At 50.9% G+C, this 16113-nt stretch overlaps 2 protein-coding genes across 2 annotated transcripts in view; one reads left to right on the top strand and one right to left on the bottom strand.

Moving 5' to 3' along the window:
* Positions 1-16113, bottom strand: part of STK4 (serine/threonine kinase 4) — a 336256-nt gene that overhangs the window by 201174 nt on the left and 118969 nt on the right. The window lies entirely within an intron of this gene.
* RIMS4 (regulating synaptic membrane exocytosis 4) overlaps positions 5922-16113 on the top strand; it is a 60486-nt gene continuing 50294 nt past the window's right edge. The window contains exon 1 of the mRNA XM_077765294.1: positions 5922-6069. Within this exon, the coding sequence (XP_077621420.1) occupies positions 5922-6069 (148 nt within the window). The remainder of the gene's footprint in view (positions 6070-16113) is intronic.

Genomic DNA, 16113 nt, shown 5'->3' with positions numbered 1-16113 from the left:
AATCATACAGAGCTCTTTGCAGTTTTTAAAGTACATGTGTACTCAGAATCTCCATAAGAGGGATTCTACAGCAAGGATGCTCTATCTGTTCTATGGGTCCAGGGAATACATAGGCTTTATTCAAAATCAGAGACGAAAGTAGTGACAATGGCTTGGTAAGTCCTCACCAGCTTCTAGCTCAGGGGCAGCCCTTAGTAAAATGCTGCTGAGAATTTGCTGAAGTATACCGGCTACCACAATGATGGTGATGATGAAAATTAATATAGTAAGCTCTACTATGTGCTATGCAATGTACTAAGTGTTTTATATGCAACATCTCACTTAATTCACCCCACCCACAACTAGCCCTTTCAGGTAGGCGCTTGCATCATCCCCATTTTATAGGAAGAAAACTGAGATAAAGAGAGATTTAGTAATTTGTCTAAGAGAGAAAACTACATAGCTAGTAAATGCAATTGACATGAATAGGTGGGTGGTGAGATGGAGGGATGAAGGCATGGAGGGATGGATGGATGGAAGAATAAATTAATCATTAGGTAGTTGGTTAGGGACCTGGGTTAGTAAAATATTTTTTTCTAAATGTTTTATTTATTTCTGAGAGAGAGAGACAGCATGAGCAGGGGAGGGTCAGAGAGAGAGGGAGATACAGAATCCAAAGCAGGCTCCAGGCTAACTGTCAGCACAGAGGCCGATGCAGTGCTCGAATCCACGAACCGCAGGATCATGACCTGAGCCGAAGTCAGACTCTTAACCGACTGAGCCACCCAGGCGCCCCAAATATTTTAATACCCCATCAGCTTAGTCATGTATTAGCCACTTAAAGGCAAGGATTAAGCTAAGGAAATACAAGAGTCCTCTCTCAACCAGTTTACATGGACAAGTTCATAAACAGCTTCATTCATAGTGAAGGATAAATTCATACCAACGAGGATGCAGAGAGGCAGATACACATGGACAGAAGAGAATCTCACACTGATACACAAATATAACTAACACAACCCAGTTATACACATGCACACACACTCAACAGGACTTACAAAGAGCAGGAGGCATGTTGCATTTAAAGCCAGACTGGGCTTACTTAGCATAAGAACACACACCTCTCAAGGACATGTTTAGAGACAAGGTCATTCACAGACAAGGACACAAATAGGCAGAAATGCCCATCTATTTGGGGACATGCATACATAAACAGAGATGTTTTATACACACGTGCACACGCACATACCCCTACCCCAGCAGGCAGAGCTCAGGCAGCATCAGTACCTCTCCGGTGAAGCTGCAAACGGGGCCCTGTCAGGTGTAGCTATATTCTAGCTGCCTCTCCTTTTCTCTAGAAAGGCACTCACCTGGGTCTTGTTAAATATGCAAAATCTAGGGTCACTCCCCTCAGTGCTTTGTCTTAGAGGAGAAATGCTGAGCAGGAGGTGCTCCATCCAAATTCTTTTGATGCTATGAAGCTGGGCAGTGCCTGTGTCCCACCTTTTCTTTCCTGGTCCTTACCAGTCCGGTCTGTCTCTTAATCCTCACACATATACACACATGTGTTTATACATATACATATGGTTATACATATATACATATACATATATGTTTTTTTCCACTCATGGCCAAGAACAGGGCCAGGCACACAAATGGTGCCATTTTCAGCTTAAAGGCCACCCCCCACCCACCCAGGGAGCCTTCCTAGATTCCCTCAGGCTGGGTTAGATCCACCCCCCCAACTTGCAGACATGCACACACATGCAGTATAAACCACATAAATATCTATCTTGTATGATACTTATCACAACTGTAATTAAAGTTATTATTATAATAAAACTATTATATAATGCAATAATTACATAATTATTGGCATAATTATCTGTTGGACTATAAACTCCATGAATTCAGGGATCAGGTATGATGACTAGCTTGGGGGGACTCAAAAATTACTCAACAAATGTATCTATTAAGTACCTACTGTCTGCCAGGTCCTATCTTTACATCCCTCTTCTCCAGGACTTGGCAAAGTGAACGTTAATTATACTCATGAAAAAAAATTTTTTTTGATTTATTTGAGAGAGAAAGAGCGTGAGTGGGAGAGGGGCAGAGAGAGGGAGAGAGAATCCCAGCAGCTCTGTGCTGTCAGCGCAGAGCCCGACTTCGCTCGATCTCACCAACTGTGAGATCATGACCTATGCTGAAAGCAAGAGTCAGACACTTAACTGACTGAGCCACTCAGGGGCCCCAGTTATACTCATATGTGGATGAGAATCCTGAGGGAACTTGTCCAAGTTCACAGCTCAAGTAAGGAGAGGCACTCAAACTCAAGGCAGGCAGGATGTCTTTGACTCCAATCCACCGAGCTGCCTGGCCCTTGGCATTGTCCATCTCCCTTGGCTGTGAGGCCCACACTGAGAGCTTGTTCCTGACTCCCTACTGTTCCCTCTTCCGGACTCACTACTCCCCTGAGCCCCCAGCTCGAGCACCCCCACCATCAACTTGTTCTTAGAACACATTATCCACACTCAGGTACAAGTAGTGGACGACTTAGATTTCACCCGGGGGAAATTACATATTTACAAAGAACCACAGATTTAAGCCTCACAGGCCTAAACCCTATTGGTAGAATTTTAGGCATGAGCTCACCAAGAAAGGAGGAATCACACCAGGAGTCCACTGCCTATGTCGCTGGCCAGAGGCCAAGTCTGTTTCCGTTGGCTGCCTTTCCTCCTCCACACTGCCAGCTTTGTCGCAGTTGCCCCAGGGACACCCCCCCCCGCCACCCCCCGCCCCGGCTTCTCTTGCCAGGTGAGCAGGCAACCTGGAGCAAGGCAGGAAGAGCACTGGCCCAGGTCAGGAGGCCTCCGTCATGGCAACAGCTCTGCCTCCATGTGCTATGTGGCTTTAGGCAGCCCCTTGCACTTCCTGGGCCTCAGTTTCCCTCTCTTCCAGGGCAGGGGAGGGGTTGGATGACCTTTTAGATTCCTTCCAGCTCTGGACGTCTGTCTCTGACAGATGGGGCTGTCCAGTCCTCAGTCGTAGGAGCTCACACTTGCAGAGCGCTAACTGTGTTTGGGCACTGTTCTAAGAACTCCACATTTATTACTCACTCGATGATGACATGCACACTGGGAGGCATTGTCCCCATTTTACGACTGAAGAAACAGGCCCAGAAGAGGTGAATTTGCTTGCTCAAGGTCGCTGCTCCATTGTGGCATAAAATATTATCCCCAAACTTAGCGGTGTAAAACGACCACCATTTATTCTGTGGGCCAGGAATTTGGAAAGGGCTCAGTTGAGCCTTGAGCCGTTCTTGCTTACACGTCTCTCATGGAGTCGCCATCAGATGTCACTTGGGGCTGCCTCAAAGTTGGACACCCCCAAGATCACTCACTCATAGGCCTGGGAGTTGAAGCTGGCTGTTGGCTGGGGACTCAACTGGGCCTCCGTGGCCTCTCCAGCAAGGACGTGTCAGGGTAGTCAGGGTTCTTATGCGGAGGCTGGCTTCTCCCAGGGCGCTTAACCCAAGTGAGCCAGGAAGAAGCTTCAGGAAACTTTCTGACCTAGCTGCAGAAGTTATGCATGTCACTTCTTCTGCATTCTACTGGTTACAAGCCAGTCGCTAAGGTTGACCCAGATTTAAGGGGAGGGGACAGGGACTCTATTTCTCAATGGGAGGACAGTCAAAGAATGTGCACACAGGTTTTAAAACCACCACAGTGACTCAGATGACAAGTAGAAAAGCTAGAAGCTGAACCTCCAAGCGGGCTCTGCATGCTTAACCAGCACACATGACTTTCCACATTTAGGGGCTGGTTCCTAGGGGTCTCATGGCTGGTCAGACATCCTTCATGGGTCCCTGAGGCTTCTTCCCCAGCTCCAGGCCAGCCTTCCCTGACCTCTCTGTTGTCTTTGTCCCTTCTCTAAGGCCTCTGACTGCTGCTTTCCCTCTGTCTTCCTTCTGCCATGGTCTTAGGAGACATTGTCCCTGGCTTTGGAGTTAGGCTGCCCAGGCTCCGCATATATGATGCGTCAGATAGTGATAAGGGCTAAAGAGAAAAACAAAGCAGGATAAGGAGGATTTGGCATTTCAGAAAGGGGTGTTACTCCTTTGTAAAGGGTGGTGAGGGAAGAGTTTACCAAGAAAGTGATGTCTGAGCACAGGTCTATGAGAGCGAGCCACACAGCCCTCGTGAGGGAAAAGTGTTTCAGCCAGAGGAAACAGCAAGGTCTGGAGCCGAGTGAGCCAGGGGTGTGGTAAGAGGTGGGACAAATAGCGAGCAGAGCCAAAGGAGGTAGGACCACGTCCAACTTGGACTTTGACCCCAGAGTGAGATGAGAACGAGGGAAGGTGTTTTTCTGTTTGTTTGTTTGTTTTTTGTTTTTGTTTTGGCAAAGGAGAAGTAGCCTCTGGCTTCCATTTTTGACATCCTGATGCCGACCTTGAAGATGGAAGAGGCCATGAACAAGGACCAGAAGAGACGTTTCTAGGACCTAAGAGCAACTCCCAGCCAAAGGCCAGCAAGGAAGCAGGGGTCTCGGTCCCACAGCCATAAGAAACTGTATACTGCTAACAACTGAGTGAACTTGGAAGGGGATTCTTCTCCAGAGCCTCCGGAGAAGAGCCTCACCTGGTTCAAACCCTGTGAGGCGCCAAGCAAAGAACCCCGTCAACCTTGCTTACACTTCTCACCTATAGGCCTGTAACACGATGGATGTTGTTACGTCTCTGAGTTTGTTATGCTGCAATAGAAAACTAATACACACGTTATCTTCCTTAATCCTCACGACCATGGAAAATGGAGGGTCTCCCCATTATACAGATGAGGGAACAGGTCAGTGAGGTGAAGGGCTCTAGGCCACGCAGAAGGGTAGTGCCACGCTGAGACCGAAACTCGGGGATCTTGCCATTCCCCAGGCTGCTTTTGTAAAGAGTGTGTGAGAACAGCTGGCAGAGGTTAAGACATCTGGGGCTTGACTGGACAGAGACCTCAGGCCTCGGGTCAAAGCATGGGAATTTGGGTTTCCAGTTGTGATATGCTCATCCTGGGGGTTCTGGGTGTCTGAACCTCTGTGTGTGTGAGTCTGAAGACTGTGGGTCCCTGGAGGTGCATATGTGGGTGTGTCTGCATGAGCGTGTGATCCTGGTGGGGTGTGTCCCATCGTCTGTGTGTGCGTCTGAGGGTGTCTGTGCATCAGAATATATCCACCACTGGGACTGACTGAGGCTATATGTCGGTGTCTGCGTGTGAGCATGCGTGTGCCCAATGAAGTGTGTTTTGAGTGACTCTCTGGGTCTGTGTCTGAAGGTGACTGTGTGTGAGCCGGCCAGTGTTGGCCAACGTTTTGTACGTGGCTGAGGGAGTCAATGATGGGGGGCACTGAGTGTGCAGGTCTGAGAGTATCATCTGAGTGTACACGAGTGTCTGTGTGTGTGAATTCTAGGATGTCTGTGAGGAGTGTGTGCGCCTGTCTGAACATCTCTGTGGGTCTGTGTGGGATCTGAGGGTCTCCCTGTGTGACCAAGGGGGTTCCTTCTTTTGGCTCTCACCGTGTCTGCAGGTCTCCATGTGAGTCGGTTGTGTGTCCGCGGGTGAATCTACCTGTGTGGGTCTTCGGAGTCTGTCTGGGGGTGTCTGCGCATTGATCCCTCAAGTGCCTCCGGGAGTGAGTGAGTGAGTCTGTGGGAGCATCTCTCGGGTGTGTGAGTCTGTGAGGGTGTCTGTGGTGTATCTTGCAGAGTGAATGCAGTCGTGTGGGAGCCTGTTTGAGCTCCTCCGCGGGTTCATGTGTTAATCTGAGGGTCTCTGTGGGAGGTTGAGTGCCGTGCGCCGGTCGCTCTGAGTGTGTCCCTTCTGATCCTGTCTGTGCCCCCGGGTGAGGCCTCTCTGGGTAGGTGACTGGACGCCTGCATCCAGGACGAGTCTAAGGGCTGAATGTGGGGTTGGGACAGAGGTGGGGGGGCAGGGGGGGCACAGCCCTGGGACTGGGGCGNCCCCCAGAGCCGCCTCAGCCTGTCCGCCTCCTTCGAGGCGCTCGCCATCTACTTCCCGTGCATGAACTCCTTCGACGACGAGGACGCGGGTAAGCGCGCGGCCCGCCCCCGATCCCCGGGGCGGTGGGGGGTGGGGGTCCCGGGAGACGGAGGCCCCCTGCCCGATCGGGTGAGCCCTGAGAGGGGGCCACTCTCTTCACCCCATTGGCAGTCCCGCTCGGGATACGCCCCCACCCACGGGGCCCCAAGGTCTAGAGCATGCGGTGCTTTCTAGCCTCCAGCCGCCCCCAGGGACCCCTAGCTCCTCTGCATTCACCCCTTTCCCGCAGGTGGGCCCTTGGGGTCGCATGGACCAGCTCTCTTTACTCACTTGAGCCTGCTGGATGCCCCATGTCTTGTCCCTGGATCCGACCTGCCACCCTCCCTGAGCCTCCCTCCTGTCGTGCCCACTCCTCGAGCCCGCGGGGCTTTGGCAGCCTCACCCCTGGGGCTCTGACGCGCCCCCCGCCGTTGGAGGTGGCGCGCAGACCTTACTTCTCCATCTTTGTCTTGCCTGCATCCCGAGGCTCCCTGGCCAAGACCTCCGCCCTGCGCCCAAGGCCTCGAGTGTCCCCATTTGCCTCTCCTCTTTTTCCCCCAGAAGCTGGGGCTCCGGACTCCTGGTTCCTATTAGACTGGGGCGGGCCGCGGGGAGACTGGCCGGGTGCGGCCTTTCCTCCCCGCCGGTCCTGCAAGGAGACGAAGGGCGGCGCCAACTCCTCACCTGCGCACCCTCCGGAGTGTGCCCGGACCCTGGGCGCCCTGGTCCCTGGAGTAGCCCTCCCTTCTGGGTGGGCTGAACCCGGTCCCCATCCAGCGGCCCGAACCTCGCGCTCCCGGGCCTGCGCGCGAGGGGCGGGGAGATGTAGGGAAACCTGCTCTCGGGGCCCTGGGATCGGGCAGAGGGAACGGGAGGGCTCTGTATCTGTTTCTGCGGTGAAGCAGCGAATCCACCAACAGGTGGGGTAACTAGAGGGCTTGGGTGAGAGTTCCCCAAAGAGTGCCAGATTGGGGAGTCAGAATCAGGTTCCAGTCTTGCTTGTCTGCTTATTAGCTGTGACCTTGGGCAAGTCCTGTCACTCCTAGCCTCCATATCCCCATCTGTAAAATGGGATGGCAGTCCCTCAGACACACGGTGCAGTTAAAAATGTTTTTTGAAAATCTGATGTAACAGAAGCTGAACATCTGAGAGTGAGTTCAGCGAGAGGACAAAAAGAGAGGGGTGTATGTGGTGGGGAGGAGCAATACGGCTTCGTGGACGCTTTTGAGAACCTGATGAAAATATGGACTGTCTTTTCAAAAAATACACATATGAACCACCCTCAAATGTTGTCTGCAGTTTTAGGGAGTTTATGGGTCCTGCTTAAAGACTCCCTGCCTGCAGGGACCCTTGTCTGGTCACCTAGTTATCTGGTGAGACATGGGAGGGAGCCGTGGGTAATGGGTGCTCATGTCTTCCTGCTGGAGCAGGAGGCAGGTGGGGAAAAGGTTCTCCAGAGGAATTTCTTGGCCCAGTGACTGAGTGGGGGGATGTGAGGCAGACTCCTGACAAGACCTAGAGCTGGGGGTAAAGATGGGGTGAAGATGGTTACTGCAGAGACATTTTACAGAATCACCATTTTATGGGGGAAAAAAATAACCGAGGCTCAGAAGCTGAACTTCCCCCTTGAAGTAGCTGAGGGAGGTCATTATTCTGGCAAGGAGAGCAGGAACAGAGGGACTAGCACAGTGGCCTCCACTGGAGGAGATCAGGCAAGCGTGGGGGCTGGCAGAGGGGTCCCCACCAGCATAGGTGGGCTGAGGCTTCCGCCTTTCACTTAATAGTCAGGGACTCTCCTGAAGTTCAACAGGCCACTTGGGCCTCAGGAGGCAGGTTGGGCAGGAGCATGGGTTTGTAGGAGCCGGGACAGGGGCAGTGGCAGGGACAGTGAGGGTTTCCTCCTAAGTCATATTCCATGTCGTGGGTCAGATGCCTTGGTTATTGTTGCTGATTGCAGGCAAGTTGCTCTGATTCACATCAGTCAGAATAGAGACCTCAATGTAATCTTAGAGATTTTTTTTAAAGACCCACCTGATGTTTTTCCCAGCAAGTTTCCTCAAATTCTTGTTTTGCACTTGGAAGAGACCTAGGAATCATCCCGACCAGCCCCTTTTTGAGCTCAAGTGGATGAGTGTGTGTGTGTGTGTGTGTGTGTGTAACCCAAGGTCATCCAATGAGGTAGGCACGGAGCTGAGACTAACATCAGGTTTCCAGTTCTCTTTCCAGTAAACCACTAACCCTCTGTCTGAAAGAGGATTTAAAAAAAAAAAAAAGCACCCAAATCTCACTGTGTAGAAAATGGTTCCCAGGTGAGGAGGCCCCAGGGAACAGCCATTGGCCAAGAGTTTGGTTTGGGCATCTTGTGCTCATTGTCTGCTCATCTTAAGGGATGCTTTGGGAGGGGGAGGGAGAAAGTCAAGTTTCATTTCCGGAAGACTAATGAGTATCTGGTAAAAATCGGAAGTAGGAAACGTTGTCTTGGTGCTTAATTTCTCTTGTTCTTCTCAAAGTCATTAATTTTCTCCTAAAAAAAGCTGTTTGGATTTATTCTTTTAGAACAGCACCGTGGTGAACTAATTTCTAAAAGCAGTTTGAATAATCTATCACATGCTAGACAGAGACTGCCTCAGAAGGAGGGCTAGCCGACCTGGCTTCCCTCTACCTTCCTCTTGCCCTGATCCCTCCCCTGGCCGGGGAATGCCAGGCCGGCTGATGGCTGAGAGGTGTGTCACTGGCTCATCCAGATGCCTCCTCTTTGATGCTGCTTCCAAATCCTGTTGAATGCATCGTGTTTGTCACCCAGGTCGAGCCAGAGCCCCTTCGGCTGGTTTCCTGAGAAACTGTGCAAAAAGAAGTCTATTTCATTAGTCTTAACTGGGTCAGGGTACTTTCCTGCATCGGGCTTGGGAGACTTGGACATTTTGTGAGCAAAGGAAGCTGCTCCTTCCTCCCACCCTGTTCTAGCCACCCTTGCAATCAGGATGCTGGTCATTGTAGATTCCTAGAATTCTTCCCAAGGAGCGTCTGTCCCCTCTTGCGCTCTGAACTCATTTCTTATCCAAGGGGGGGGGGGTGGTTAGAGAGACATGGGCTTGGGGGCATTTTTCTGTACATATCTTCATTGCTCAGCCTCACCGACTCTGGGTTTCTAACGGGAGAGTTAGATACATGACCTCAGTTTTTTCATCTGGATGAGGGAGAAAATAATAGTGTGGACTGCAGAGGGTCAACATTTTTAAACCTATTACCTTTCAATAGGCATCCTCCTAAGCATTTTAAATATATTATTTTAATTCTTTCCTCATAGCAACCCTATAAAATTAACATTTAACATCCCCATTTTCAGATAAGAAAACTGAGGCACAGAGAGTACTTGTTCAAGGTCACTCAGCCAAGAAGTGAGGGAGTTAGGATTTGAACTTGAGCCATCTGACTGAAACATCTATGCTTTTGACGATTACATTGTTTTTGCCATGCAAAGGGCTTAGTACAGTATCTGGCACCAGGTAGGCTCGCAATACCTGTTAGCGATTAATCAAATTGTCAAATAAGACTTGTTTCTGAGCATGAACGTAAACAAGCATCTGTGGGATTCTCAGAATGTTAGCTTTCATAATTTTTGTAAGCTAATTTAATTGCGATAGCTATTAAGGCAGAGTTGGGCCCTCTTTCTTGGCAGTGGTTTGAAGAGGGGGATTTCAGGGGTTTGCATGTGTGGAACAAGTGGATGGGGAGCAGTCCAGCTCCCTGTTCCCCTGTTCTTCCTTAACAGTTAATTTTCATCACGTCTATTGTCCTAGCCCTGCTACGGTGCATGCGAGGGAAGGGGGGGTGTCCTGGGAGTATGGGTATCTCCACTTTACAACAAATACCAAAGACGGTTGTTACCATCAGGGGCTGGAATTGAGGATCGTGTCCCTGAGTCTGACCAAGTGGTTTCACCATCCAGTTCTCCCTGGCCTGGGAGAAGGGCGGAGAAGCTGGAGCAGCCAGCTCTGATTTGCCCATAGGATGCTTCGATCCAGCACTGGAGGAAGTTGCCATGGCAACACCGGGCCGGCTACCGGTCCCTCGCTTCGCGGTTAGGGCCACATCTCTGGGCTGCAAAGCCCTTCACTGCACCGCCCTCTTCTGCTCAGGCCAAATCTGGTGGGTGGGGCGGCATGGTGGATGGGTCCCACAAACTGGCACCAAAGCCCCACTCCCTTTGTTTTGGGCAGGGGGAAATGGAGGGGTTTGTCTGAGTTTCTTCTCCCGGATTGTGGGGCGGAGATGCCTGTATCCTGCCAGACAGATCCCGGCAGGGGGAGTTAGAGCTCTCATTCTTGCCCCCGCCCTAGGCACCTGGAAGGAGAGGGCTGGACCTCCTTCCCCACCCCCAATTTACTCCATTTGACAGAGTTTTCTCTCCCAGACCAAGGGCTGACTTTTGTCCTTGAAATTTGACCTGAGCTTTCTCTGAGAAACAAAACGTCCTGCCGTCCCACCCCTCCCCCTGAGTCGGTGGGTGGGAACGCAGTGCTTCAGCCCCAGAACGAGACTAGGACTGAGTGGATAAGGGGGAAGGAATTGTGAGGGAGAGGCCTGAAAATATCCTCTGGGATCAAGTCCACTTGAGGTGTGAGGCTGAGGTTTTGAAGCCTCCATTCCCACCCTTTTTCCTTGGGCAGGCCACTTTCCGGCTCCCCTGTCCCCTCCCCCAATTTACCACCGAGTGCTGTAGCCTCCTGCATGTTTGGGGAGTTGGGCAGAACTCTTACATATTGGGGTAACTGAGGCCTGGCAAAGAATTGAACCAATTTTTCCATGGCTCGTGTCACGGGGGGGGGGTGAGAGTATGGGCCCAAGCTACTTCATCTGAGTCAAATTAGTCTAAAAGAAGCATCTCAGAAGAATCGGGTGCATGGGGATTCACTCCTTCCCCCACTACCCAGATCTCTGCCCTACAGATCTGCCTTGATGCCTTGAGAGCTCTTTCCTTAAATCCCTCTCCCTCAGGCACCCCCTCTCCCCTGTCCCCAAGCAGCCAGATTCATGGCTCCTGCTTCCTTGAGTTAGCAGTTGCCGGAGGCCTGTCTGGTTCTGTGTGGTGGGAAGCGGGAAGCGGAAAGGAGGGCTCCATCCAGCTCAGCTCCCTCTGCGGGTGGTGCTCTGCCTCCCTCCCCACCCGTCCTCCTGGCAGGCTGAGTGAGGGCGGGGCGGAGGTGTGGAGGAGAGCGGGAGTGTGAGAGCGCCTCCGTGTCAGCTGACCTTCTCTCCAGGCTCTGGGCCTTTTACTTTGCCTCCTCTACCGTCTTTTCATTATGGCCTTGACAACCATCGCTTCAGCGTTTCTTTTAAGAATTGTTGGAGAGGTGCCAGTCTGGGAGGATGTGCTCAAAAGGGTGCAAACACGTCCTGCGCTGTAATCTGTGCCCCCACCCTGTTCCGGGGCTACTTGCAGTCTCNCAATCCTCTCTCTTTCCTACCAGTTGATTCCGAGGGGCTAGGATTGGACTCCACTATGGCTCTGGGGCCTCAGACAGGTCCTTTAAGCTTCCGGAGCTTCGGTTTCCTCTTCTGGAAAAAGGGTTAAATATCCTGTCTAGCATCTCTCAGGGTTGTAAAAATAAGATGATTGAAAGTCCTGTTTGTGCTCTGTGCTTTCCCTGATCTTATGGAATTCTATAGCAACCAGAAGGGGCAGCTACTGTTACAGATGTACCCATTTTGCTGATGAGGAAAAGCGCAGCAGCTTAGAGTAGTTTAATGACTTTCTTGGGTTACACAGTGGTGATTCACACTGAGACCTGTTTGACTCCAGAGGCCACCCTCTGTCTCTTGGCATGAAATGAGATTCCAGGTGGGAGAGGGCCATGTATGCCCTAGGGGCTGTGCTGGTGCTAACAAAACAGCAAGTGACAGAGGCTGGGGTGTGGAGTCCTGTTCAGATTCAGATGTGCCTCTCCAGGGTCTGTAACCCCACTACAGTCCACCCCAGTCCTCTGGATTGCCCTTCTGGCCATCATTTCCTGGACGGTCCGCATCACGGGGCTGCCTGGCCTCCTTGAAGAATCCAGTTGTCTGCCCTGGCCCTGGGGGCCGAGCCGTCACCTGCCTCTCTAGACCGATGTAGGCCAGTGCTGGATTATATTTAACGCTGTGCTATTTCTACTTGACAGCTCTAGAGCGCCATCCCCCCTCCCCTTTTCTCCTTCCTCCCTCCTCCCTTTCTGATTCACTCGGAAACTGACGTGGCTGATGTCAGCGCCTTATTCTTAGCCCCCGTAATTGTAACTGCATTTAGCAGTGCGCACTTCATTAACAGTTTCTGCGATGGGGGAGTGAGGTGACTGCATGCCTGGGCAGGGACACGGGTGGGGGTGAGGAGGGGGCAGCTGCTGCAGGGACCCTGGCCAGCTGCCGCTTCTGGATGGACCAGCTGGGCGGGATCTAGGCCTGACTTCCTGAGACTGGCACTCTTCGAAGGAACCTTGGAGAGCATCTAGTCCTTCCCCTCATTAGGCAGGGAGGGAAACTGAGGCTCAGAGAGGCAGAATGTCTTGCCAGAGTCACATGGTCAGGATCCAGGGCTCTGGCCTCTGAGTCCAGGTTTTTGTCTTTGGCATTTACTTATTCAACTAATATTTAATTAGCTGCTCAGTACCAAACAGTATTCTAGGTGCTGAGGATATATGGGGGAGGAAGGCAGACATGGAGTTATGTTCTGGGGTGGGGGATACAGACAATAAACAGGGAAGCAGTTAAAATATAAGTAATTACAGATTGTGTTAAGTGAAATGAAAATAAAACTGATGGGATAGCAGATAACAATAAGTAAGGTAGTCAGGGAAGACTCACTGAGGAGGTGACATTTGAGTTGAGGCCTAAATGACAAAGAGTCAGCAGAAGGAATATGAGGGCTTAGAGTGATCTAGGCAGAGGCGACCGCTGGTGCCAAGGCCCTGAGGTCAATGTGAGTTTGGGTGTTTATGGAACAAAATGTGGTTTGATAGAATGGATGAGGGGAGATAAGGTCAGAGAAGTAAGCGGGGGTGGGGGAGGGGGGCAGACCACTCAACCTTGTAGACGGTAGAATATGAGGTGGGGAAACTGGGTCCAAAGAGGGAAAAGAAAAGGCCCTCCAGCTGTGTAAAGTCAGAGAGAGAGAGGCCAAGAACTCAGGCCTCCTGAATCCCTGTCTTTTTTATTCCTTAGATATAGGTGGCTGTGCCTTTAAATGCATCACGTAGCTGGAAGGTACTGCTGGAAGGTACTGTGGAGTCTGGGCTCCTTCTGCTCCGCCCTCTCTTGCATGCCCACCTCCCCTCCTTGAGTCTTACCTGACCTGACTTCATAGCTCCTCAGGCTGCTGTAGCTGTGAAAGACCCCAGGGAGCATCCGTTGTGCGACAGAGAAAACGTGTCTTTGGAATCCATCAGACCTGAATTTTCATCCTGTGTCTGCCACTTCTTAACTGTGTGACTTTGGGCAAATGGCTTCAACTCTCTAGGGCTCCATTTCCTCATCTGTAAAATGGGGAAATAGTAAGTTCTTCAAAGGGTTATCATGAAGAATACATGGCATGATGCCCAGAATGCACCTAGTCCAGCGCCGGGCATGTGGAGTGAAGGTTTCCTCGGTTATAGGGATGAATGAGATCGTGTGTTCCATGCTGAGCGCATAATAGACACTCATTTAGGGGTAGCTGCTGCAGTTGTGGCTATTCCTGCCAGTTTCAATGGGTCACAGTCACCTAAGGGGCTTGTTAAAACACAGATTGCTGGGTGCCACTCCTGTGTGTCTTATCCAGCCTGGAGTAGAAGCTGAGAATCTTCATTTCTTTTTTTAAAAGAATTTTTAATGTTTTTATTTATTTCTGAGAGAGAGAGAGAGAGAGAAAGAGAGAGAGAGAGACAGCATGAGCAGGGGAGGGTCAGAGAGAGAAGGAGACACAGGTTCGAAACAGGTTCCAGGCTCTGAGCTGGCTGTCAGCACAGAGCCCATTTCAGGGCTCGAACCCACAAACTGTGAGATCATGACCTGAGCCAAAGTTGGACACTTAACCGATGGAGCCACCCAGGCGCCCTGAGAATCTTCATTTCTAACCAGTTCCCAGGTGATGCTGATACCAGTGCTGCTGGTGCAGGGACCCTGCTTGGGGAACTGCTGGGTTAGAGAAAAAAGCTGGAGAGAAACGAAGGGGTCTTACCTTAGGATGTTTCTTGGCTACTTGTGTCTTAGATGGTGGGACATTGGGTACCAAATTCAGCAGCTGGGAATAGTCTTCAGGCATTCCAGTCTCCAGCACGTGGTCTCAGATCAAATGAGCCTCAGAAGCTGCCCTGCTTTGTACTGGTTTAACCTGTAGGCCCCCATAAATCCCTTTGGAAGTCATCTGTATAAATGATAAATGAGTCGACGTGAATAACACATCGGGCCCTAATATCCTTTTGTGGGCTATCGAACTCAGACGGTTCTGGGGATTCTAAAGGTTCAAGTCTAGCGCCTTTACCAGAGGGAACAGGACACAACCTCTTTCCTGAATTGGAGAAAGGCAGGGCTGTGTCTTAAAACTGGGAGGTTCATCTGAGGACAAGCCTCTGCTGGGAAAAAGTAAATCAAAGGAATCATCGATGTTGAGGGGCAAAATGCTGGGAAGTGCTACCAAGGGAATTTACTGAGTCAGTTAATTTAGATGTTTCTAAGAAAAGGGTCACTGGTAATTTTCTAAGGAAGGTTGAGATTTAGCTCAGGTTGGAGGTAGTGGGGGACAAACCTTTATGATGTGATAAGATTCCCAGCCAGTCCCATAAAACTTGGAGTCTGAAGACCAAGGCATTTACAGATAGTTTCTGGGTGGGACTTGTCTGAAACTGATGGGAAATAGTCTCCGGGAAAGCGGGAGAGTGGGCTCAGGGACGGAAAAGAGCACGGGCTTTGGGTATGAGTCTCTGACATGTACCGGCTGTGTCTCTTGACTATGATATGTTAAGTCTTATGTGCAGTCCCAGCTTTTGCAAAATTGAGTAAATGGAGGTCTCCTACCTTGTGAGACTTAGAAAGAATGTACATACTCCCCATAGTGCATCCAGGAGACACAAGCTGCTGCCTTTCCAGCTATGGGAGACTGCCTGGGTGCAGGACGGGTGGGATGGGGGGAGCTCACGCCCGGGCTTGGGACTCATGGGCCTGCTCTGGATTGCTCGTGTTCCATGTGTGCTGAGTGGAGCTCAAGAGACTGCGTGAGGAATCAGGGGAAGAGGTCTCCGTTGAGCTGCTGAATTTCAGCATCTCCTGTGGCCGCATCTCTTTGTCTTTTGAGCCCCAGAATACCCATCTGCAGAGTGAGGGTCTAGTAGGCTTGTTTAGGCACAACCAGAGTCTTCCAGAAAACAGAGGACACTTGTCCAGACCCCCATCTCCTCCTTTGCATCCCGATCCTACTCAGCCCTTCTGCGGTCGTTTCTATCCCCAGAGCACCCCACCTGACACCATTTCTCTCTAGCTGGTCCTTGGCTGATTGGTCACTGAATAATTTTGAAAAGATTAAGTGCTATTTGGAGTAGGTAATAAATGCAGATGGTGCGGGATTTTAAAAGCACGGAAAGTGTCCAGTGAAAAGTGTCCCAGGCGGCTCCATCTTCTGACTCTCCTGCCCCCTCCCCGGGACAAACACTGTTTCTAGCTCTTACTGCTGTTACTGATGATATGCTACAGTGAAAAAGCCAGACCTCACCAATGACACCCAAGGAAGCATCTGTCTCCCCCTCACCTCAGCCACCTAGACCTACACCTAATACCATCATGGCCTTTTAGGCTGCCAGCTGCTGCTTTATTTTCCAGTTAGCAGATTCTTATTAAGCACTTATGATGGTGTTTAGCTCTTTGTCAGGCACTGTGAAGGTTTGAGAGTAGTCAGACCAAAGCAGCGTAGCTTGGTAGTGGTTAAGACTCGGCAGCCAGATGGCCTGGGTTTGAATACTGGCTTTGCTGCTTATTGGCTGTGTGACCTTGAGTGACTCAATTAACTTCTCTGAGCCTCAGTTTCCTTAACCATAAAAAGGGTTCATGA

The sequence above is a fragment of the Crocuta crocuta genome, unplaced genomic scaffold (genome assembly GCF_008692635.1).
Source record: "Crocuta crocuta isolate KB4526 unplaced genomic scaffold, BGI_CrCroc_1.0 scaffold477, whole genome shotgun sequence".
NCBI lineage: Eukaryota > Metazoa > Chordata > Mammalia > Carnivora > Hyaenidae > Crocuta > Crocuta crocuta.
Note: the sequence above shows the minus strand (reverse complement) of the source record. Positions and strands in the feature narration are given on the sequence as shown.